We start from the raw sequence: 25,052 nt of genomic DNA on the forward strand, positions 1-25,052 counted from the left end.
TAATCAACTATTTAAGTGCCAATAGATCAATCATCAAAGCTTTGAATGATTAAAAAAAATATGAAATCTTATTAATTTACACGAGATTCAAATAAAAAACATCAATTGCGACTCCTGGAACTAAGGTTTGTATACAAATAAGTCAAAGAAAAACAAATTTAGGTCACTCAACATATTTATGACCGCAACAACGTTGCTTTATCTTAATCCTTATTTTTAGTATTTGCTATTATAGCGGTAACAGGAATACGTAATCTGTGAAAATTTTAGCAGCTGCCAAGGTTCATGAGACACAGTTTAGCAACACACAGCGACACCTTAGTAATAGGGGTTTAGGGTTCCGTTACTCTCCATTGGGTACGGAACTCAATGGCTATCAAGGCCTCAAAAGTCATCTAAGGTACACAATACGATATGACAATGATAATCAAAATTTCTCATAAAAAGATAAAACAATCCTAAACTCCTTAGGCTTGTGTGTTTTTGGTATGTACTTAGCCTAAGTTAAAATAATATATGTACATTCAACATTGTTCAAGGTGCTTGCCGAAGTGAAAAGACAATTTCAATGTAATGCCTACATAAAACAAGGCGGCTTATTTAACAATTGTTTTTTTTTTGACATTTATATCAATAAATTTACATTTTTAAACCTAATTTGAACTGACATATCGATGGCCTGACGGTCCAACGATCTTAAAATATTCGGATTAATAATCTACATATATTTAGACCATTTTTATAATATTACTTTACTGGGTTTTAGAGTTTCAATATTTTTAGTGGTACGGAATAAAAGTACAAATCATGTCCTAGGCTATGTCCGTCCGATACTTATAACATATGGCCGAACTATGATTTAACTATAACAATATTAAAATGCGTTTGAAATGAGAAGATAATCGCGATTGCGGTCTCTTCACTCTGTACTCATCAAAATATTACAACAACAAAATTTCCATGGATAGGTATATAACAGCGTAATTTCTCTTTACATTACGTAACATATGTATTTTTTAGTCATTCACAGTCATTATAATAGTTTTCGTATCAAAATGTCATTAGGACCGATATGAACTCATTTGAAACGCGTTTATAATATTAGGAGGATATTGTGTTGCCCAGGTAACTGGGTTGAGGAGTCCAGATAGGCAGTCGTTCCTTGTAAAACACTGGTACTTAGCTGAATCCGGTTAGACTGGAAGCCGACCCCAACATAGTTGGGAAAAGGCTAAGATGATGATATGGTGTGACTGGTTTCCATGTATACGAAAGTAATTGTATAATCTGTGATGGTAAGTTATACGGTATTCATAAAGAACAGCAGTGGTGTTCAACTCGGTAGGATTGTGTTATTGGAGTGAAACTTCATACGCGACTTCCAACAAGGTTTTGAAACGTTAAACGCGACCATGGAGGGGTTATGAAAGCACGGTTTCGTGAAACTTTCAAGGCAGGCAGGGGAGATCGGGCTACATTCGGTGCTATGGATGTGGTCCCAATATGAGGCGAGGAGGCCTACGCTCTTTACACGTCGGCCTCCACACAACACGAGAAAGTGACCCACCGGCCCGCACTACTGGGCAGTGGAAGCCGTACACCGAAGAACGCATTGCCATACACAGACATCAAAACGCGGATGACGTTGCACGGCGGTTCAGGCTTAGTCAGTAAGAGTGACACTACCCATTTCCTCCACCGAGAGATTGGCTGTCCATGAGGATTACCCCGCGTTACCAAAAAAGGGGTGGGTGAGGAGACACAGCGAAAGTGAATGCGTGTCATTGGAACTCATTTAAACAATAAGAAGTTTCACATCTTCCATTATCAATTTCAGAGTCCATCATCAAACAAAGTTCATGGTAAGAATGTAACCTCATAGACAGTGACTCTTTAAGTTATGAAATTACTAATGCCGCGACAAATTTACATAGACCTTATACTTTAGTAGATAATTATAAAATCTGTAGTATTCAACAACTCACACAACGCCATCCAGCCTGAAATTAAACAAAGCTTGTACTATGAGTACTAGACAACTGATAAACATATAACTTATATACTTTTAAATGCACACGGACTATAGATAAATTACACCCGTATATAGAACAAACGATCGAAAATGACGCACAGCTCAAGATTAAGGACCAGTTTGGCTCCAAAATAGAACCAAAACTGAGACTGTTACATTTAATAAATATAATAACAAATCTACCTTAAGAAAGTTATATAAAACTATATAGGTAGGACAACAGACGTACTTAACAAAATCTTATAATAGAAATCTGTTATATCTGTCCGACAGATTTCCAAAAAATATTGAATACTTATTTTTCATTTTATTACATCATCAAAAAGTAAAGATGATGAAATGTATGGTTGTTGGAGTTAGAAACATCACTTGCCATTAAAAAGCGTACTAGTAAGTGACGTCACACGAGATATTAAATCACCGTATCTCATTTTTTAGTTTACGGGATGAACCAAAAAAAATCGTATCCAATATTTCTTGGAAATGTATCTGATGGATTAAACAGATTTTTTTGACAAATATTTTTTGTCATTTACCCTATTTCAACGTAGAAAACAAACAAAACGTACCATAAACATTATACGTAGGTGCTATAGCTATATACAAGTTGTTAATATCACGTCATAGTAAAGTTCTCTGCTTTCTGTATAAACGCGTCGAGGTCCCATTTGTTATATTTCATGATTTTCTGACCGTTCATGATGGTGTGAACCATTATTTTGTCGTTGTAACTCAGGTTTGAGAGTAGCTGGAAGTGGAATAATTTGTTAATAGTGTTATCGTAAAAATATAGGTAGGATAAAAACTATTCTATGTGATATTCCAGGTTATTAACTTGTGTATATCAAACCAAACTGTGTCCAAATCTGTTCAGTGATATTTGCGCGAGAGAAAAACTAATATCCATTCATCCAAAAACGAAATTTTACGTTTATAATATAAGTAGGACGTATGTATAAAAAAATAATTACTTTAAATTCATTGAATGTGTGAATTATACAAAAATATCTAAGATTTCTTACCTTAGGCGTCAATAAGAAATACTGTGCGTTATCACATTCCGTGGTCACTTTGACGAGTAGCTCGAACATCTTCCGTTCGTTTATAGGGTCCATGCCTTGGTTTATCTCATCCACACATCTGCAAATAAAATGTAATTTTAGATTCATGAATGAAAGTTTAGTTTGATTTAAAGATCTTGCAATACAATAAAAAATTGCAATTTTCATGATCATGTCCAGAACCCCTGGACCACGGGATCGGTTCCATCGGCGTATATCGTCTGTATACGCCGGATTCTTTTAGTCGTCTTACAAAAGGCAGCCCAGTTCACGTATCCAATGACTAGTAAACGTTCCTAATAAGGAATAGGTATTTCTATGCTAGATTGGTTTGCAATATTATGTCTCGCAAAAAATGGAGATGGAATGTTCTGCTCGACTCGTGCGGTGGGTACAGTTTAAAACGTAAACATTTTTAACAGGGTATTTCAGATTTATCATTTTTCCTTCGTACCTCTTCGTTGAACTTATAATCGCGCCTAGGGGTATTTTAGGTGAGTATAGGACCCGCGGTGGGGGGCCACATTCGGTGCTTTGAATGTGGTCCCAATATGAGGCGAGGAGGACGAACTTTTTACACGTCGGCCTCCACACAATACGAGAAAGTGACTTACCGGCCCGTATTACTGGCCTGTGGAAGCCCGCGGTCGATGTATGAAGAATTGCAACATTTGCAACGTATTGCCATATACTGACACAAAAACGCGAATGACGTACAGCGGTTTAGGTTTCGTCAGTAAAAGTCTGACACTACCCATTTCCTCCCCCAAGGGAGTGGGTGTCCAGGAGGATTCCGTCGTCTTACCTAAAAAAAATGTAGGGTACATGACTTGGGCTGTTTTTGTAAGACGACAAAACAATTACGGTGTATATAGCTATAGAATAGGACCGGACTGTTGATGCAATTACACTTCTCTGGATATTTCTGTTGATATCGGATATGACAGTGATTTAATTTATTAACTAGCTGTTGTTTGCGTCTTCGCCCGCTTGGAGACATGTTGTACGCTTGGGCACAGGCCACCTCACCTGAAGGGCACGGTGGTGAGCCGCTGCAGCGCCAGCAGGTAGAGCGCGGTGGCCAGCGCGCGCTCGCCGCCCGACTGCGCGTGCCGCGTCAGCTGCTGCAGCTGCTCCGACTCGCGGAAGCGGACCAGGATGCTGATGCCGTACTTGTCGTAGTCGTCCTGGTGTAGGATAACAATTATAATAAATAAAATTACAGTAAATACTTTCACAAATCCTCCCCCTATAACTTTTAACTCTAGCCTGATCCTGTCAATTTTAGGTAAACCAGGGCCGAAGCCTTTCAGGGCGGTTCTGCTTAGTGCACAGCGGGCATAGCGCACCGTCGGATGTGAGGCATCACCTCACCTCGCCTTGGCGGGGACCCCGCCCTGGAATTTGTACGCAAGTGTGCTTGCGCTCAGGGTATCGACCCCACGCCGGGGCAGCGTGAGACCTGGCGCAGGCAGCCACATCTCTTACCATGTGTGGAGAGGCGGTACGGTGTTTTGACGTACCGTCTCACGCAAGGGCTGACCGGACACGGTTCGGACACTACCTGTGTCGAGTGGCCCGAAGGGAGGTCACGTGACCTCCCACCGTCTCACAGGAGATCAATGGCCTACGCTGTCCGGCTGCCGATCGTCACTCGGTGTAGTTTACCATACACCCAGCGCAGACACTCCACGCTCTGTAAAGGCCGGACACGCGGCCAGTGGGTGCGGTGTCATACGCATCCCCGCACTGGTGACACACAGTGCGGCGACAGCATTCCGGAGGCCGACCCCAGCGCGCCCGCCATGCTTCGTTGAATGACGCATGAGCGCACTCTCCCGCCCTAACTAGGGTTCTGGGCGACGAGTATATTACCCACGGCGGGGGGCCACATTCAGTGCTATGGATGTGGTCCCGATATGAAGCGAGGAGGCTGACGCTCTTTACACGTCGGCCTCCACACTACTGGCCGTTGGAAGCCCGCGGTCGGTGTATGCACCGACACAAAAACGCGGATGACGTCACCCAGCGGTTCAGGTATAGTCAGAAAGAGTGTGACAGTACCCGTTTCCTCCCCCGAGGGTGCGGGTGTTCATAAGGATTCCACGCCTTTCTAAAAAAAGAACCGAAGCCTTCGAAAATGAAGGAGAATATGATAAAAATGTAAGGGTAAATTTTTTTTATTATCTGATGTCCGGCAAAACTCCTAGTCATAAGGAAATAAGTTAAATGGCAACATTGTAGGTAATAAAAAGATTACAACTTTTGTTTTGACATTTTTTTCACATAGGCTCAAAATTTTGGCGAAAAATCCAAAAAACGAAGTTGAACAAAGCTTTATAACACAAAAAATAAAAACAATATGACCATCATACTTTTTTAAAGCACCAATAACTGTTTTTTATGTATACCAATAAAAACACAATTAACTCACCTCACTGCTACCTTTATCCAGTTTGATCTCGCCGGCGCACCCTAACTTAGAGAACATATCGCCGAAACTCTTATCGATCTCTCGAAGTAACTTCTCTAACGGTGGCAGCCATTTTGATCTAGGTAAAATGTTAAAATTTAACTTTAATAATACAGGGATTTAATAATAATACTATTTTTATCCGAAACCGTGGCCGAAACACTCGATCAAACAACTGAATCTAGATGAAGTTTAATGTAGAACGTTTTGTGAAATTACAAAAAACGGGAAGTTAACGAGAACATGCCTTTTCATTTCATGGCTTGCATTTAAAGTTTCTATCAGGTTTGACTGGCTATGGTCATAAGCAGACCGAATCCAAATCAAAACCAATTGTTTTTATTTAAAATAAGTTTTTCAGGCAAGTTGAAACCGTGACAGTATTGACTCTAGGTGCACGGTTCCAAAATGTCATTCTTATGGAGAAGAATCCGCAAGAAAGTTCAAAGTGAATCTTCTTGCGTATCTGTATTTATAACCGAATCTTATTATTATAGAAGACATGGAAATACTTCACCTTATAGCCAACATTTTCTTCTCTATAGTTTTACTCAGATCACTGGAACAGTTGACGTCAGATTTCAATCTTTCTATTAGTTTTTCTCTATCTTCGTATTCTCTTATCACCTGTAAATACAAAAGACATTGAACGAATGTTCGTCGAATCGAACCCCTCGTTGATCCCCCACAACGGTAATACGCGTGATGACTACACTGTTACCCGTGCGTTTAATTATTTACTACATGAAGTTATGAATCTGACTGGTTCTTTGATCTACGGGTTAGGCCCTGGCTGCTCCTGAGGTCGTGGTTTCGATTTCCACCCAGAACAAGTGTTTGTGATGAGCACGATCTGTTTGCTCTGTGAGATTTGTTCTATGTTCGCGTGTAATTTATAATTATTTATGTAATAAGTATGTATTTAGCATTATATACCAATGATCTAGTACTCATAATACAAGCTTTGCTTAGCTTGAGAATAGAAGGATTTGTGTAAAAGTTGCAAAATCTGTCTAGACTAGATAGTTTATAAATAAGCTTATAAGCTTTTAAAATTGTTTGGACTTTAAAAGAGACTGCGACCGCTGAGTTTGTTTCGACATTTCTTCTCAGAGTAGTCAGATAGGAAATGTCGACTCCAGCATATTCAAAAAAGACATAAAAGTGATGAAATATCCTTTTTGCAGAATAAATGATTTCATTTCATTTCAGACAATATCTAACAGTTTTTCGCCCGCGCCGATGTCGGTTATATAGCGTTTCCAAGAGAACTCTTCAAAAGTCCGGGATAAAAACTATCCTATGTTCTTTCTCAAGGTCAACTCTATACTGTACCAAATTACATTAAAATCGGTTCAGTGGTTTAGACGTGAAAGCGTAACAGACAGACAGACAAACAGAGTTACTTTCGCATTTATAATATTAGTAGGGATTACCAAGTACCTCAAATTAAATTACCTTTTCATCACCCTGCTGCATACAATCCCTCCTCGTCTGCAACTCAAAGCAGTACTCCTGCAGCCTGTTCATATCTGAGGGTATCACATCAAAGTCCTCTCGATAAGGGAAGTCGGCGTCCTGAGGCAGTTTGTTTTTGCAACTCTTCTTAGCTTCTAGAAGTTTCTCTTTGGCATTCGTTTTGACACGTTTCAGCATCGTGTCTATGTTTTCTAGGGTTGCCTGTGAAAATAATTAAGGTGTAACTATTTTTGAATGATGATTATTGGAGTTGGATAGTCGATTGCCATGCGAGAGGCCTATGTAAAGCAGTGAACCTAGACAGGCTGATAATGATGATTGTTATTCTATAAAGCCTATTACTTTCCCACGTTTTCTTGTTTGTTTGTCGTTCCGGTCGAATTTTTGTAAGTCAATTTTGCTTCTTGCTTGCATTCAAATAAGCTTCAAACCCGATGACAATGCAATTTACAACAATAAAATCAGCTGAACCGATTTTGATGAAATTTTAATGGAGTGACATTTATAATCGTGGGTGTTTAGATTTTTTTTAATCTATTTTGTATTCATTATATTTTCTATCATCATAAGTAAAGACAGCCTTGAAATTTTATGTGAATCAAATTCTAACCATAATAAAATAAACTTCTAATAAATCCTGCATGGAAGACAACTTCCATACACCAAAACTGTAAACTTATGTGTACATAGATACTACTTAAATAATGAATTCTATCTCATAATTAACTTACCTGTACATTTCTTAGCTCGTTGTTCAATTCTCTCAGTTCAGTTTCTTGTGACACTATTGAGTTCCTATGGATGTCTAACTTCGTCTGAAAATAAAATATACCATGGTAATATACATAAACGTATTTTTGGACTTTATGGAGTTTCCTCGGTTTCTCTGCATAACAATGACACTTTAACTTTTTACTATTTTTTTTTCTAATCTTGTGCTCATGTGGTGTGCAATGAAGAATATTATATTCTATTCTTTATAAGCGCGCAGCTATGTTATCGTTTCGAAAGAGCCTGAATAAGGCCTAATTGAAAAAAAAAATGTTTTTGATTTTTACTTCTTTTATCCGTCTAACATCTAAATGTAATAACATAAATTAACATATATTGATAAATACATACATACTACAAGGTCAAACTCAGAACCTCCTTTATTTGAGTCGGTTAAAGCACTAAAACCTTCTTCTGAATGTAACAAATACATATTCAGACAACCGCATCCAAATTACTTCAGCCTAACGCGAGATAATCGCGGACAAACATACATACATCAGGTCAAACAGAAAACCTCCTTCTAGTCTTTTCTTTAGCACTTTACTTACCTTCCAAAGATCACCTTTAGCCATATCTCTATGCAGATTCCCAACGATCTCTTTCAACTCGCTATGAAGCCTAGTCTGCTTCAATACGCACTCCTTCTGTTTACTTCTTGTCCGTTCTTTCTCTTTCTGGATGTCAAACGACGGTTCCGTTTCTATGTCCTGGACCTTCTTCTTTTGTAGACGGATTTGGGCTAGTATCGTTCGCACCTAGAAGATGTATATTTTTAGTCTTATAATTTACTAGCGACCGAACGAGTGCTAATATACGCTACAGAATTCTTTTACGTTCTTTATTTTGATCAGGATTTATCAAATCAAATCAAATCAAATCAAATCAAATCAAATCAAAATCGTTTATTGCAATCCATAATGTACAATTAAAGGAGGTCAAGATAAAATAAAATTTAGAAACAATTATGGATCCTGTCGGGCATGTGCAATGGAAGAGAGGAAGAGCGCTTTATTATTAATATTTCATTCTATTGTTGCATCGTACTCGATGTAATGTCGACAAAAAAAATGTTGTTGAGAAAAAAATATCTACCGGAAAATATCATATTACAGTGAGCTAAAAGGCGTTAAAAGATAGACATATTATGCCGCGGACCTTTTTGTTAACTTTGTTTTAGAATTTAGTAGAACATTATTTTGATGTATCTCGTAGGGTTAAGTCAGCATTTGCGATGTAAGCGTACTTCTAAGTGCTTTCTCTATTCTACCCGAAAATAAATATATTTTGAAAGAAAACTTACTTTTTCAACACCTTCATTAATAGCCTTTCTCCGCATATTAAGTTCATTCAAATTACTTTCTAAAATGGTTAGCTTTTGATCCAATTCTTGCATCTTAGTTCTGTGACCTTGAGCTGTTTTCTCAAAGGCTGATAATCTGAAAATAGTGAAACATGTTATTGTTGTCTGACTTGTTTTCTGACTAAAATGGCGAAGTGCGTGTAAGGGTCGCAACACATGGTTCATTATAAATTGGTTACATCAATATTTTTACCGTATCAACCTCATTGCAAAACTTTAATTTTTATCAGATTAATTTTTTGTTAGAGTGGTAACACAAATACATCGCCTGTATTACTATTATCTTACTATCACTAGCCTGGTGATAGACGGGTGGACAGATATACAGTGACGGCGTTAGGGGGGGGGCGTGATGGGGCGACGGCCCAGAGCGACAAATTCTGGGGGGCGCCAAGGTCTGAAGTTAGAGTCTCTTGCCTCTCCTGGTGCAAACCCTCAGAACTGTGCTCTACGCTCTGTGCATTATACAATTTTTTAATATAATTTTACTTGGGATCAGCAAAAAGTCAGTGGCCCTTACGCCGGCACTGCTGACGTAGAAACAGCGGAGCCTTAGTAAAATGTTTATAAATGTACAATGGCGGACCTAATGCCTGAGACATTCTCTAGCAGTCAACCAAAGGGTTATGCAGAGATATCAAAAGGTAGGTGTACCTATGAATAAAAGTTAGCAATATAATCATCCTAATTATACATTCATACTGTAAATTATATAGACTTACTTATTAACATACTAAGGAAAAGAATACGAATAGATTAGATACGACACACATACAAATACTTGGATTTAGGAAGATGAATATTGTAGGTAAGCTAAGCTATAACCGCAGAAGTGAATCGATCACAGGTTAAGCTATGCTTGACGCTGGTGGTCCGTAGATGGGTGACCATCTTTGTCATGACGAGTTCCTCCGTATTTCGTATTGCACGTTAAATTGTGGGTCCCGGCTGTTATTCCTACATCTTTGACAGTCGTTACAGATAGTCAGAAGCTTGAAAAGTCTGACAACCAGTCTAACCAAGGGGTATCGTGTTGCCCAGGTAACTGGGTTGAGAAGGTCAGATAGGCAGTCGCTCCTTGTAGAACACTTGTATTTAGCTGAAACCGGTTAGACTGGTAGCCGACCCCAACATAGTTGGGAAAAGGTTTGGCCGGTGATGAACATTGTAGGTAGGAAGATTGTACAAATAAGCTAAGCTTTTCAGCAACAGTTTACGAAAGGAGTAATTGGGTACCATTTCACTCTTGGGATACAGGTCCCTATACTATCAACCTCTAACCTAATTACTAGAAAAGTGTTGGTATACATACTGTTTCATATAATTGTTGACTTGTTCAGCGTCGACAGATTTTGCCAATAGTTTTGCTTGTCGGATTTCGTTTGTAGAACTTGACTTTTCCCCACTGTATGCAGACACGCGAACTGTGAATCTGTGGTTTTCTGGTGGCAATAAGTATTTTAATTAGATTTGTTTAGGTAAGTGAGTTTTTTCAACTATGAAGGTGTTTTATTTTAAAGAATTTATGATATAGGATGTCTAATTGCTACCGTGACACTACCAAATTAATAATTATATGTTTGTATGAAATAAAAAATCATATCCTGTCTTCACTAACGTAAATGATAGGCATTCAATAAATTAAAGACTGAGTTTTAAATCTCTGCTAAAATATTAAAAGTACAACAAAAATTGCTTATCAGACTTGGTACAACTTTGATTGCAATTTTTTTTAATCGTCAGAGAGTATATGTTTCCGATCCAATATATTTCAGAAAATCTGCCTAATTGCCTAAACAGATTATCTTTAACAAATACCTTATACAAACAAAACCTATTTTTTTATAATAATTATCGTGAGACTGATTCATTATTAAATGATGTAACGGTTTACTCGGAGTTTCGGACTCAACCGGATCCGAGCGATCCCGTCGGGACAGCTCATGATTAAGTACTCCGGTTGGATCCGAAACTAGTCGGTCACTCCCGATAAATACGCGTGAGTAAACCGTTACATCATTTAATAAAAAACCTATTTTACCAACCTGTAAAGAAGTAAGTAATATTCGCGGGTACTTTATCACTGTTCTTGTAGGTGTGGTCGTTGCCGATGGGTATCCGATGCACGCCGTACTGGCGACACAGGTAGCGGACGATCGCGGCCGGAGCGAGGAGCGTGTCTACTATGTACGTGTGGAAACCTAGGTAACTGGGTGAGAAAGAGAATTATGTTGAGGAAAGTTAATATACATGTTGAAATAAGATAGTTCGACTCGCGACCCCACCGCGTTTAGCTCATGATTAATGACTCCGGTTGGGTCCGAAACTAGTCGGGCAATCCCGATAAATACGCGTGAGTAAACCGTTGCATCATTTATTAATTGTTAAGATAGTCAAGGCATTTCAGGGGAATATGGTAGCTAACATTGTGGCACATACACTTATGGGTTGAGAATCGGCTACTAACTATTTCCTACGTTTTTATACACTCACTTTTCTTGTTTGTCGTTCCAGTTGGACTTTTGCAACCCAATTTTGAGGCACTTCCCGATAAGCCAGCAGGCTGTAATTTTCAGGGTAGCATCAAACCCAATAACAATGCAACTTACAACTACAAAACAACTGGACCGATTTTGATGAAATTTAAATGCATGTTTTTAATATATTAATAGGTAAATTTCCCATGTCATCTTCCTACAACTGACCTCAATTGCTGTATATCAGTGCTCGGTCGTTCCACAGGCCCTCCCTGGCTGCAGATCGCGTTGACCCTGTTGAGTCCTTGTTCTCGAACCTTCTGCCTGAAGAGGTTCATGTCTCGAGTGGACTCGAAGGTGAAGGCGACCAGGTCACGGCCGGCGACTGTCGATTCTAAGTAGCGAGCGAACTTTGGGTCGGTGAATTTTATCTGTAGGGAAACACAAATCAGTGTTATTATTAAAGATTATTTCACTGCACTTTTTAAGGTTTCGTACCCACAGGAATGGAACAAATTGAGACACCGCTGTCTGTCCGTTTGTATCTTAAGAACCGCATTTTTGTTACTGCTACAACAACATATCAAGGTAAAGAAACGTTAGTCATAAATTTGTGAGTAACCATGTATACAATATTATATACGAGCAAAAGACAGCTATTTCACGTCAAATGATCACAGTTTTATCAAACTACTAGCTGTTGCCCGCGACTTCGTCCCCGTGGGTAGAAGATATAAGTTATGATTTATACCTGCCCTGTTTTTTCGCATTTTCCATTGTATCTTCGCTCCTATTAGTAGCAACGTGATGGTTTATAGCCTAAAACCTTTCTCGATGAATGGTCTATTCAACACAAAAAGAATTTTTCAATCAGTAGTTCCTGAGAATAGCGCGTTCAAACAAACAAACAAACAAACTCTTCAGCTTTATATATTAGTATTGAAGTATAGATTTTCACCGAGTGGTTTTTTTTTGGCGAAAAAAAAAAGAATACAGTCGAATTGAGGACATCAAATGATCATGCTGATCACAGAAACATTTATCCTAGGCATCGAACCCCACAACCAACGTCGTTCAGCGTCATTAACCACTAGACCAACAGGCCAACTATTCGTACTCACTTCCAACATCATAGGCTCGTACACTGGGCTCTTGAACAGCTCCTTGTTCTCCCGAAGCCACAACACCGCCTTGTAACAGTCCTCGCTGTAAGCGCGCAGCACTTCTAGACGCTTGACGTCTTCATCTTCTAGTTTACGTATCCTGTTTGCAAAGACAGAATATTCACTACACACTATTTCTTGGATTGAAGGCCGATTATTTTATTTTATTATATTAGGAAGACTTACAGCTAATAACAAAGAATGAAAAAAGTTTATAACACAACTAAAGCCAATTAAGTTTCCACCAATAGTACATATACAGGGTGGAAGGGACGTCATACCGATCCCGTGGTTGAAATTTTTCATCGGTCTTCTTTTTGCATTGCATTCGTGGATCACACAAACATCCTACGTGGGGATCGAACCCGCGACCCGACAGTACCAGTTCTGCCAATGGAAGAATTTTACGAGACGCCGAGGAAAATCAGAAAGCATTTTCATTATGAGGTTTGAAATCAAACTTATCAATTATAAGGGGCTGCAAGAGACTTTGAATCCAGTTTAAAATAAGACCTTAAATGTATAGCAGTAAGTATGTTTTTTGTATGTCTTACCTATTTTGATACTGACGTATTTGCGGCGTCACATTGTTCTCTAAGTCGTATTGTACTTCTAGTTTTTGTTTCTTTAAATTGTCGATCGCAGCATTCGTTTTCATTATAGGCTTGTGTAGTTCTGCTAGCTCCATTTTAACTTTTTCGTCTGTAAATAATAATCATTTATTTTGTAAGAATTTGGCTAAGCTATAACTGCATAAGTGAATCGATAACAGGTTAAGCTACGCTTAACGCGGTTGGTGACCATCTTTGTCATGACGAGTTCCTCCGTGATTCGGAAGGCACGTTAAATTGTGGGTCTCGGCTGTTATTCATACATCTTTGACAGTCGTTACAGGTAGTCAGAAGCTTGAACGTCTGATAACCAGTCTAACCAAGGGGCATCGTGTTGCCCAGGTAACTGAGTTAAGGAGGTCAGATAGGCAGTCGCTCCTTGTAAAACACTGGTCCTTTGCTGAATCTAGTTAGATTGGAAGCCGACCCCAACATAGTTGAGAAAAGGCTAGGCCGATGATGATTTATTTTACAAGAAAGGTTGTCATTGTGGCACCATGTAACTATTTATCGAAATACTAGTAACTACTCGATTTTTAAAGTCATTTACATACCATCTCCAACTTTCTCCACTAACTTAGTCTTATCCATGACCAACTTCTCCAGTTTAGCTTTAGCCTCCTGCAACTCTCTCTCTCTATTCCGGTGTCTCTCTAACTTGTCTTGGAAGGCGCCCTCTATCTCTTTCAGCTTGAACTCGAAAGTCCGAATAGAGTTCAGCGATTCGTTAGCTTGGTCTTTTAGAGCATATACTTTTCTATTCTGTGAAATTGAAAATTATGTTTTAATCATAGTATCAGAATCAAGTGTTTATATTTCTAGTAGGCCTTTATAAACATCAAAATACACATCCAGTGACTCTACTCGCGTTTAAAAATAATTGCTATTTTGATTCTGAGTAGCTTTTTTGCCGTGACAAGCAATGAGGTTATTATTATTAAAACGTCTGAGAATCTTCAAATCTATTATTGTGGTTTTTTGTTTTAAAGCCTTCACATCCAAAATCCAGTCGCAGAAAGCATTGCTCAGCGGAAAATATTTGCAATCAAATACAATAAAAATATATAAATCGGATTTAAACAAAAACTTTTATTATATTGGCGTTTTAAATCATTAAAAAAAATACGTTTCTTTTACCTTTACTTACAGATTAAACAGATTTTGCCTTACCCCGATCAACACCTCTACTTTAATAGCACAACACTCACCGCTGCCAACTTCTGTTGCTCAAGCACACTGATCTCAGCTTTGACTTTCTCTATAACTGCCTTCAACGGCTCCACCTTACTGTTATGTGTTCTGACAATCTTTTCCGCTTCCTTCTTATCATTTGAGTACTCTACAAACTTCTCTCTCAGTTCTTGGTATTCAAGCCACAGTTTCTTCTTCTCACAAATGTCTATTTGCTTTTCCAAGTCTTGACGCTGCTTCATTGCGTCGATTTGGACTTTTAATCTGGAAAACGAAAGTGGGAAAATAGTTTAGGTCTGACGATAAAGATAATTATACCGTTTTTGGGTTTCAAAACGATGTCGTCTCATCTCAGCCTATCGCCGTCCACTGCTGAACGTAGGCCTCCCCCAAAGAGCGCCAACCATCCCGGTCCTAGGCACAGCCCGCTTCTATCCGCTGCCAGCCACCTTCTTCAAATCATCGGTCCATCGTGCCGCAGGGCGTCTTACACTACGTTTGCCTAAACGATGTCGTATTCGATTTAAAATCTCTTTGTTTCCTTAATAACGGGTTTAGGTGTCGACGCGAACTTTAAGGATTTAACTAAACCAAATCTTACACAATCTATCACAAGGATATATATTATGCAATGATGCAACTATTTATATCTATGTACTTATCGGGATTGCCTGACTAGTTTCGAATCCAACCAAAGTCCTTAATCATGAGATGACGCGACGGGCGAGCGAGTCAAACTGAATTGCGACACCGATTGAGTAAACTGTTGCACCATTGCTTGTTCTGAGTCTATGTGTCTTTGCATGTTTGTTGTATTTTTATATTTGTATTTCTTTGTATGTTTGTAAAACTGCTTTGTATGATTAAATTCCTTACTGCGGGAGTCGTTTAAAAAGAAACCTCACCTCTCATTCAACCGTATCTGTTCCTGCATGAGCTGAGCATTATTCTGCAGCTTGGTGGACAGTCCCCGCTGTTGTGTCCGGCTCTCAATCAGCTCGTCCAACTGACTCACGCTTCTCTGACCCCCGACTGCCTTCAGTGTACTACGCAGTAACTCTTGTGGGTCCATGTTCGAGAAGTCTTGGACACGGTCTTGTGGAAGGAGCTGGCAGAGATTGTCTACCTAATGTGTCGTAAAAAAAGTAAAAATAAATATACCCACATTTTTAAATGCCACTCCTTAAAATTTTATCAAAATGGGTCCAGCCGCTTTTATAGTTGTAAATTGCAAAGTCATCGGGTTTGTAGCTACCGTAAAAATTTCAGCTTTGAAATTAAGTTGCAAAAATCCAACTGGAAAATATGGGAATGTATAAAAACATGGGAAAATATACTTTACTTTTGAAAGGAAAGTTCCATACCTATATCTGACGTGATCTCAGAAGAAACACCCTTCACTTTGACATATCGTCTTTTACACAATCCATCCATTGTTTCCTAGGTCATCCTCTTCCCCTATATCAATGTACATCCATACTCAACACAATATTTACTTTAATCCATACTTAACTAAATAAATGACTAACCTGAATATTAAGCGATGCTATAAGTTCTTGCACTTGCTTCTCCTTGACCGTCTTATGGTCTATACACCAGGTGCTGGTGCCTGCCAGTGTGAAGGTCCTCGTTATGATCACATTCTGCCTGCCATCCTGCTGGTACAACTCTATCTCTATGGTGGCCTCCTCACATCCGCTTCTAACATATTCTGATATCTGAAATGGAAAATGAATAAATAAATGTGAATTGATTTTTTTGTTTTTCAATGTTCCACCACTTTAACACAACGCCATCTAGTCTCAAACAGCAAAGCTTGTATTATCAGAACTAGACCACTGATAAACATACTTTTATATTTGTATACATTACAGATAAATAATGCCCAGACAATTCACTTCAAATCACAAATGGATTTTTGTGTTATCTAAGTAAGTAAGTATAATGCACAAAAAACATTAGAAAAAAAATGAAATGTAAAAAACATTTGGAAATTGCACGCATGATCCAAGATTTGCATTTTTTATATTTCTTTTTGAATTGGAAAAACAATCATGGTGTTTTTACACATTTGTTTACCATATCAGGTGTGATGTTGTTAGTGAAAAAAAATTCTTCACAATTGATTTCCTTAATACTATACCGAAACTGTTTAGATACCCACAATAGTCGATCTTGGTATGTATTAAAAATAATGTAAAACAACGGTAAAGATTACCAAATCAAATATACCTACCATGGAGTATATTATTTGTTTGTTTATTCAATGTGTGTTAGTATAAAAAGATTGATGTAACCCATTTTTTTAAGTCACTAAATTAAGGAAGTATAGAATAACTCATGGAACCAAACATATTCAAATACCAACTTACTTTTTTGGCCCTTCCGATGACACTTGTCTTTCCACACAGCCCGAGAATGATAGCACATACAAACGTAGACTTCCCAGTGCCATTGGGTCCTATTATCAGGTTCAATGACTGATTAGGATAAAGCTCAACACTCTTGTATGTCCTGAAAATAATCCAAAATACAACATGTTAGAATGAATGGATGTGTATGAAGGATTGAAATGCATTGCCATGCACTGTCTCAAAAATGCAGATGACATGGCACAGCGGTTCAAGTTTAGTCAGTAAGAGTCTGGCACTACCCATTTCCTTCCCCGAGGGAGTGGGTGTCCAGGAGAAGTCCCTCACCTTACCAAAAAAAATGGATGAATGGATGTCCGGTACTTTTACACAAATGGGATAAAGTTTATGTCAGACGTATTTCATTACCTTGACAGTGTTTTGCTAGTCTACTAATACATAGACCTAGATAGTGATTAAACTGACATTACACACAAGTTATTTGAATCATTTCCATTGGAAGAGACACAGACACACATATCCTAATAGGACACTCTTACTATGTTTGAAATGATCTCTTACTATGATGAGAATATTTCTAAATCTAAACACAAATCTAAAATAACATAGGTACCATTTCAATTTAACCCAACCTAAAAAATCGACATAATAAATAGATTAGCTTGAATATTTTTGACCACAAATACATGAACCAAAAAAATTACAGTTATTGAGAAGGTCAATATTTATTGAGATGCTCCACTGTCGATAAGGTTAGCTAGCTTTTTCATATAATACGCTTTTTCATTACGAAACGCACAACAAGTTACAACTTGTTAACTCTTGCTAATAAACTTGTGAAGAGCTTTTTCAGGTTTTTTAAATAGCATTCAATAGCACTATCTACTAACATGTTAAATAAGAAACAATTATTACAATTAAAAGCCCGTAACGTCCACAATAACAACAAAAATAGATAAGCGCGCGAAAAATATGAGCGACTTACACAAAGTTTCGAAGTGCTATTCTATGAATAACGCCGGCTTTAACACCCTCCGTGTTTTTCACTTTAGACATTTTACACTTCTAGAAACGCCACTATTCAATTAAATAATGAATTGCATGGTTTACTACCCCAAACAAAAGTATAATTACATAAAAAAAAAAACCTAGTTCGCATAAATTCGTTGGTCTACATCTACAACAATGTTTTGTATCATTCTGTCAACTTGCTGTCATTGATTTTGACAAGTACAGTGATGGGAAAGAAATATTTAGGAAATTGTGAATAAAATAAAATCGATACAATGAACATAACAAGACTAACTTGTGATAACTAAAAATATATGTGGGAAAATATACAATTACGTTTTGCCCAGTGCTAAGTAACCTTGTCTCTATAGTACTCTATAGTAATTAATTTCCTGTCCATCCAAAGGTTTATTTATTTATTTAAATACTTACAACTATCATAACAGAAATAATATCCCAATACGATATGGAAGATATCGCTATTAGCGATAATACCTTCATTGTACCCTTACAGTCTATGTTCTAAGAATTACTGCTGTATTTTAATTTGAAACCCTTATCAACATGACAACCCATATGACAAAATCGTCTTTAGCAGAATTGCAAGAAATCTGAGATGTATTAACCGTCTCTTGTCAATTGGATTTCCATATGCGATTTCCCACCAGTAATTTTATATTAAAATTTATTTAAGAACTCTCTTGATTAAGCCATCAATAATATCGTCTAGTCTAGTCTTGTCAACGCGCTTTCATTTGAGTAACCACACATCCACCTTTCACCTTCCAACTTAAACGGCTCAACCGATTTGTGTTAAATATGAAGAACACTCGTAGATCATTAACCTGCATTTCTGTGATAAAATTCAAAACAAACTTAATTGAAGTCGTTCAATCCATTCGGGGAGAACCACACACATTATCAAAAACATTATTATTAAGAACCGAATGAAAATAGTTTTTGATTAATAAAATATATAACTCGTTTTCAAACTATTTACTTTATATGACTTACATAAATATTCATTACAGGAGAATTATTTTATGATAATAATTAGATATTTTATTCTTATTTAAAAATAAATTCTTAAAAATCAGTTTCAACAAACGATTTCGATTGACTGTTTAGATAAGTATATCAGCCTGTAGTTTTCGTAGTTTTATTAGCACGAATGTTGACTAAAATGCTTTACTAAAACCGTTATTTTTCTGAGAACATCACTAGAAAAAAATTGCAGTTGAAAAAAATAATTTGTTTTTTTTGAGGCTGGCAGCCCGCGAGTAATAATTGACGAATCGCAGCGTTCTTCTTTGCGCTCAACACAACACTCAACAGCCAAACAAACCGATCTCGACCGATGTGCTTGTCTGTCGCTTTTTCGGAGTGTACGCGTCTTGTTCATTTTCAATCGGATGTTTGTGTATGAAATTGAGTGATAATACATGATTTCCTGAATGAAGGTGCATATTTACGGCCTAACTTATTAATAAAACGAAGAACAGATAATATTTAACGTGAATTTAAGTCATAAAACGACGTTTTCCCCCGTGTCTAAATTACGAAGTGGGCATTCATGTTTATAAATATTGATTTGTTTCATATCGTGTTTTCTAACGATTCCGTTGTGTCTCGAAACGTGAAGTGAAATGTAGGTGATAGATTAAAGCGTAACAGTCTGTTGAAAACGAAAATGCAACAGTTAGTATTCACGTACTTGGACGCGATCGATGGAGTGATGTGTTCTATTTGATTGTGTTTTTTTTTGTGTTAAGTGTGTGTTTTTATGACAATGGAGGGGACTACAGAGAAGGATTGTTCACCGTTATGGAATCTGTACCAGCAGATCGTGTCGGATATGAAGGTAGGTCATGTAAGCTGCTTTTCTTTGTGGTGGCACGCGAAGTCTTCGAACCGGTCTCACGCCCCACATTTACGCGAAATGTCCCGGTAAACCGCTCGCGTTGAACGGACTATGTTTAATGCTCCGATAATTATTGCCGATCAGTTACAGCGAGCGAAATAAATTTATTGTAGGTGGTGCTAAAAATAAATCAAGCTATTTCTGTATGAAAGTTAAAAAATGTGGGTAGATACGATGGCGAAGGCAAACATAGCCTTGTTTCATTTCTTAGCCATTTAAAGCATAATCTGGTTGCAAAAGAATGACTTAACCCAAATATATACCTTTTAAATTATTTGTATAAATGGCTGTTTGATAAATCTCTTCCTAAACCATTATTTTAAATTAAGAACAAAGGTATCAAACATATATTTGAATTAAAACATTTGAGAACTCTATTCTCATATTATAGTAAATTACTTGTAATATTGAAAACAGGTTCTAATCTGACTAGTGTAGTCAGTAAGCCATTTTATAAAAAAATCTAGACATTATTAATGAAGCTTTAATTATTACATTAATCTGTAATAGTCCTTGGTCTATAGGACATTTATTTTCTGGCATAGAATCATTATTGATCAAGTATTGTAGTATTAATTAGATTTAGAATTAGACCAACCATTGAGTCTTTGGTTAAGTAATACTCAATGGTTCAATATTTTGATAATAATGTATTAGTAATGTAAAATAAGGCTTAACTTCTCTTTCCTTAAATAGATAATATTATAGATACTGTTGTAACTATTCTACCCCTAACTTTTCAAGCGGTTTTTGTGATGACCTCATGTAAAGAGGTTTAAAACATAGTAAGATTTTTCCAAGCAACAATTATTATTTTACTACTACTATTAAAACCTGTATGAAAAAAAATTGGTATATTATATTTAACTTGAAGCTTGCCGGCTCCATTAATTGCAGTCTTGAAATTTACATCTCAGCTTTGAATTTCTCCCAAACCATCATTGATACAAATGTCAATTGTTTTATTCTGGATTATTGGTATAAATTCAAAACTAACTGACTAAAACGTTGTCTTGTCAAAAAAAAAAAAAGTTATAGAGATTTAAAAAATAAGGCTTTGATAGTTTGGTGTGATTCTCAGACCTACCCAATATGCAAACAAAATTTCATGATAATCGGCCTTTGCGGAGGAGGAGTTCAGTTTCGTAATATTTATTATTATATTCGCACATTATACCAACACATGTTCTTCACTTAATTAAAGTAGAAGCCTTATATATTCATTTATAAAGACGAAATTTGAGACTGAAACGTAGTCTACGTATAAATTGTCGGTGAATTCATTAGGTCTATAATGAAACTAGAAGCAAAGGATCTACGAACTCGTCTTTGAGTAATTCTGCTTTGTGGAAGCGAGATGGCGCTCTATGCTGTATATAGCGCCGTCTCCCTCCCACAACAGTTAGTCTTGCTCTAGAAGGTGATGGTAGGATATCGTAGAATCCAATTAGACATTGTTCGTCGTCTGCCGATCGTTCCGTAGTCTAAAGTAAATAGCGAACGACTTTGGAGTAAACTTGCGAATTTGTATACAATACTGTACGACTTAGCATTTAATTTGATTGTAAATTGGTGGATTAGGAATATAATACTTATCCTCAGTCGTATTTGTATCTTATCATACACATAATATATTTATTCGTACTCTACGGGGCAGAGCCTCGGCGCTTATTTTCAGCGAAAGCCGAAGCTGACGTGATGACGTTCGTCGGTGATTTTGATAAACGTGAAGTAAATATATATAATTATTTAGTAGAACACACTACCTACTACTATGATCCGAGACCTACTTTGATACATAAAACATAAGGCATTATTTTGAGTGCCGTAAGATTTAAAAACGATCCTAGCTCGGGAAACGGTTTGGTTAGGATTAGAAAAAACAAAAGACGATCGTCATTAAATTTTTATTCTATTAAAAATAAAAGATCGTACTGAATAGAATGGATAAAGATGAGCGATGTCGAGGGAGCCGGGTAAAGATAATTAAATTTAAACTTTTAATGGAAGTTTTATATAACTTTCAAAAGGAAATTGTATTATAATCTTATTATTCACATTTTTGGCACAGATATAGTGTCCTGGAGAATTTCTTTCAAAAATTGCTCAGTTTAACGCGTAATAATTATCATCATGGTACATAAGCATCGGATAGATTTAAATGGGAAAGTGTGGGTTAGTGTTGTCGTGTTCTTTAAGTTTATGTGAATATCATATGACAAAAATGTGAAAAGAGAAGAATTGATTACAATCTTCGTTGATAGGCTTTTCGATTTCCAAATATAAAAACTGTTGTTTTAAATGTAACTCATACTATGTGAGCGTGTGACTGTTTGTAACGTTCTCACTCTCAAACGACAGTGACGATTTTGATTAAATTTGGTATGAAGCTAACACATGGATTAGTACATAGGCTCCTTTTATCTGATTTTTTTTGCAGAGTTTTGTTTCTGCAGCTATAACCGAGGCAAGTGTGATGGACTAGTCCCAGTGTCTAAGAAGACTGACTTTGACTAAGAAAACAGGACAAAGCTACTAGCAAAGGCTAGTGTTTTATATATTTCTAAATACGAAGCTCTCTCGTGATAGGTGAACGCAATACGGTGAGGTTTCCATCATTTCACCTTGCGCCATGGTTAACCTTTCACGAGCTAATCATTTGGTAGCCTACATACCTTTAGATAAATAAGAAATGATTTATGATCGATTGGCATGACTTTTACTTCGTAATATGTATTCCCGTCTTTTAGTATTGGGTGGTTGTTAATGAGGTTATGTTAGACATGAATGACAAATAAAACCTGTCAAGTGCGAGTCCGACTTGTGGCGCTGAGGTCTCCGTACAAATAGGCTGAAGATGAATTTAGAAATATTTTTTTTTATCTACCAACGAATTTATGTTAGTGATAACCCTTGCTTAGTCTCCATATTGTTTTAAAGTACGTATTTGTTCTTAAGCGAGCAAGGTTCTTAAGCTACAGCCTAATGACGAACAGACTTAAGCGGCCTCAGTAGGGTTCCATGTTTACCCTTTGAGTTAAGAAAACCCTACCTAACACTACCCTAAAAATGACATTCCAACCCGATCAAAGTATCGGCTAAAAATCGGCGAAAACTTCGCTATTTTTCCGCTGTGGATGCGAGACAACGATATGCGTATAAGGCAATTTAGATCGCCATCTCGCTTCAAAAATGTCAATGATGCTACAGTAAAAGCGTACGGTATATGCACGGACTTCATACTACACATGATCCAAAACCAAATCAAATATACCTGTCAATCCAACACAAAGGCTATTATAATTATTATGTATATAACTATAATCTAAAACCTACTTCCATCTAATCGATTATCGACGCTGATCACACGAACTGCATGTTAATGAACCGTATGCCATCGTAACTTCCCAAACTTGTATGCTAGACATGTCTGAGACACTAGGATGTGCAATAACAGTCGCTGATAGTAATTTTATTGTAATTGACCATGTTTTGTTTACTGTAAAGCGGGTAATACACTTCGAAATATAATAAAATTTCCTTGCATCTACTTACATTTCATGTTGATGCTAAAATTGCTTAATACATGATAAAAAACAGATGAATCTTGTATGTATTTTATCTTTTCTTTAAAATAAAACCTAAATCAATCAAAGACAGATTATAAATTTGTAAGCTACTTACTATAATCAATTGAATATAATATACGATATTCACATTTTGGCCATTCGACCAGACCATTCGCGTCGTAGGTAAAAACTCACGTATCTTTAACATGATCATAAAATAATTACTTGTCTATGATAAACCAAGTATAAACTTTTCGCATATAAAACGGCAAATTTCAAATAACCATTCGTTAAACAAGTGTTCGCACTACACATCATTAAAAGTGTTATTTAACACTTGAGCTGAGATAACAAGTGACACTCGTTTTGTTGCCTTGGCAATAAAGTTTATGAGATGTCGCGATTTCTTTATGTCAAGTTTTATCTATAGGTATATTTGTAAGGCTATTTTTATTAAACAAACCGACTTACGTAAGGGATGTTTTGATTGACTTTCTTTTTTTGAACAGGGCTAATCCATATAAGCTATTGTAGCACTGTTTTGAAAATTTTTGATCTACTGAAAGAAAAGCCTGTGCCCTCGTTTTTTTACATCTCTTTCGGTTCAGAGCTATTCCAGTTTCTGTTGATGGACCACTAATTGTTAAGTCAATAGACTAATAACCAATCAGAGCACTTTACATACGCTTTGACGGCAGATTTTTATTTAAGTAGTTAAACTGTTCAGAAATCTTTGAATAGAGATAGAGAACTGGAAACAAAAATGAGGTGCAAAGCAGTCTCTTGCTTCCAGGTCTACAATTATCTTACTTTCACAGGTGATAGTAGACCTCCCGGAAGAATATAGTCATTAAGGCATAGTTACATTGAAGAAAGATATCATCAAACAGCTTGTAAAGTACTTCTTGGTCTATCGAAGTGCACCTTACAACCACCAAATGTAGAACAGCCTTAACAATAAGATCACTATTACGATTCAACATAGCAATTCCACATGCATATTAGCCACAAATAAATATTCACTAAGTCTTGTGATGAAGTCAGACATTCTAAACTTATTTGCAATAATAATTATGTCATCGAACCAAGGTTATCTTGAGGTCAACATTATTTTTAGCGGCTTGAGATTTTTTTTAATGATTTCTTGTGGCGCAATTTTGTTTTGGACATGTGAGGTGTTTGTTTTTCGTAATATGTGTTTTTATTACTTGATTAATCTATTGGTGCTTGGACATAGTTTTTTTGTGAAACGTCCATCACATCTGTAGCTAAATTATGTAAATACATGGGTGTGCGTATACCTACCTCTATTTAAGAGAAGCCTGTTTTAAAATCGTTGTTCTTATATGTAGGTATAATTCTATTATCGATATTTGTGTATGTCACTGAACTCCTAAACGGCTGGACCAATTTGAATTTCTTTTTATACAAAAAAAAATTTGAATTTCTTTTTATACAAAAAGAAATTCAAACTTAAACCATCCAGGGCGCCTCCCAAATGGATACCCATTTGGGAGGCGCCCTGGATGGTTGATGTTTTTATAAATGACGTTGAAAT

At 36.9% G+C, this 25,052-nt stretch overlaps 2 protein-coding genes across 5 annotated transcripts in view; one reads left to right on the forward strand and one right to left on the reverse strand.

The window, feature by feature from the left end:
- Window positions 1–1,165: 1,165 nt before the first annotated feature.
- LOC113499235 (structural maintenance of chromosomes protein 5) lies at window positions 1,166–18,164 on the reverse strand. Its single transcript, XM_026879630.1, has 20 exons — window positions 17,979–18,164; window positions 16,994–17,135; window positions 16,151–16,339; window positions 15,527–15,747; window positions 14,639–14,885; window positions 13,985–14,192; window positions 13,374–13,521; window positions 12,778–12,919; window positions 11,885–12,087; window positions 11,225–11,388; window positions 10,492–10,621; window positions 9,120–9,255; window positions 8,368–8,574; window positions 7,777–7,860; window positions 7,025–7,246; window positions 6,084–6,193; window positions 5,528–5,645; window positions 4,123–4,280; window positions 3,055–3,172; window positions 1,166–2,780 (listed from the first exon to the last, which is right to left on the reverse strand). Exons 1-20 carry the CDS (start codon window positions 18,047–18,049, stop codon window positions 2,649–2,651), a joined length of 3,150 nt encoding a protein of 1,049 aa, XP_026735431.1. The 5' UTR covers window positions 18,050–18,164; the 3' UTR covers window positions 1,166–2,648.
- Window positions 18,165–19,195: 1,031 nt separating this feature from the next.
- Window positions 19,196–25,052, forward strand: part of LOC113499632 (metastasis suppressor protein 1-like) — a 138,794-nt gene continuing 132,937 nt past the window's right edge. For all 4 annotated transcript variants that reach the window (XM_026880163.1, XM_026880164.1, XM_026880165.1 and 1 more), the window contains exon 1: window positions 19,196–19,865. In XM_026880163.1, coding sequence (XP_026735964.1) covers window positions 19,788–19,865 — 78 coding nt within the window. In that variant the 5' untranslated portion in view covers window positions 19,196–19,787. The remainder of the gene's footprint in view (window positions 19,866–25,052) is intronic.

This window comes from Trichoplusia ni, chromosome 12, assembly GCF_003590095.1.
Source record: "Trichoplusia ni isolate ovarian cell line Hi5 chromosome 12, tn1, whole genome shotgun sequence".
NCBI classification, from domain to species: Eukaryota; Metazoa; Arthropoda; class Insecta; order Lepidoptera; family Noctuidae; genus Trichoplusia; species Trichoplusia ni.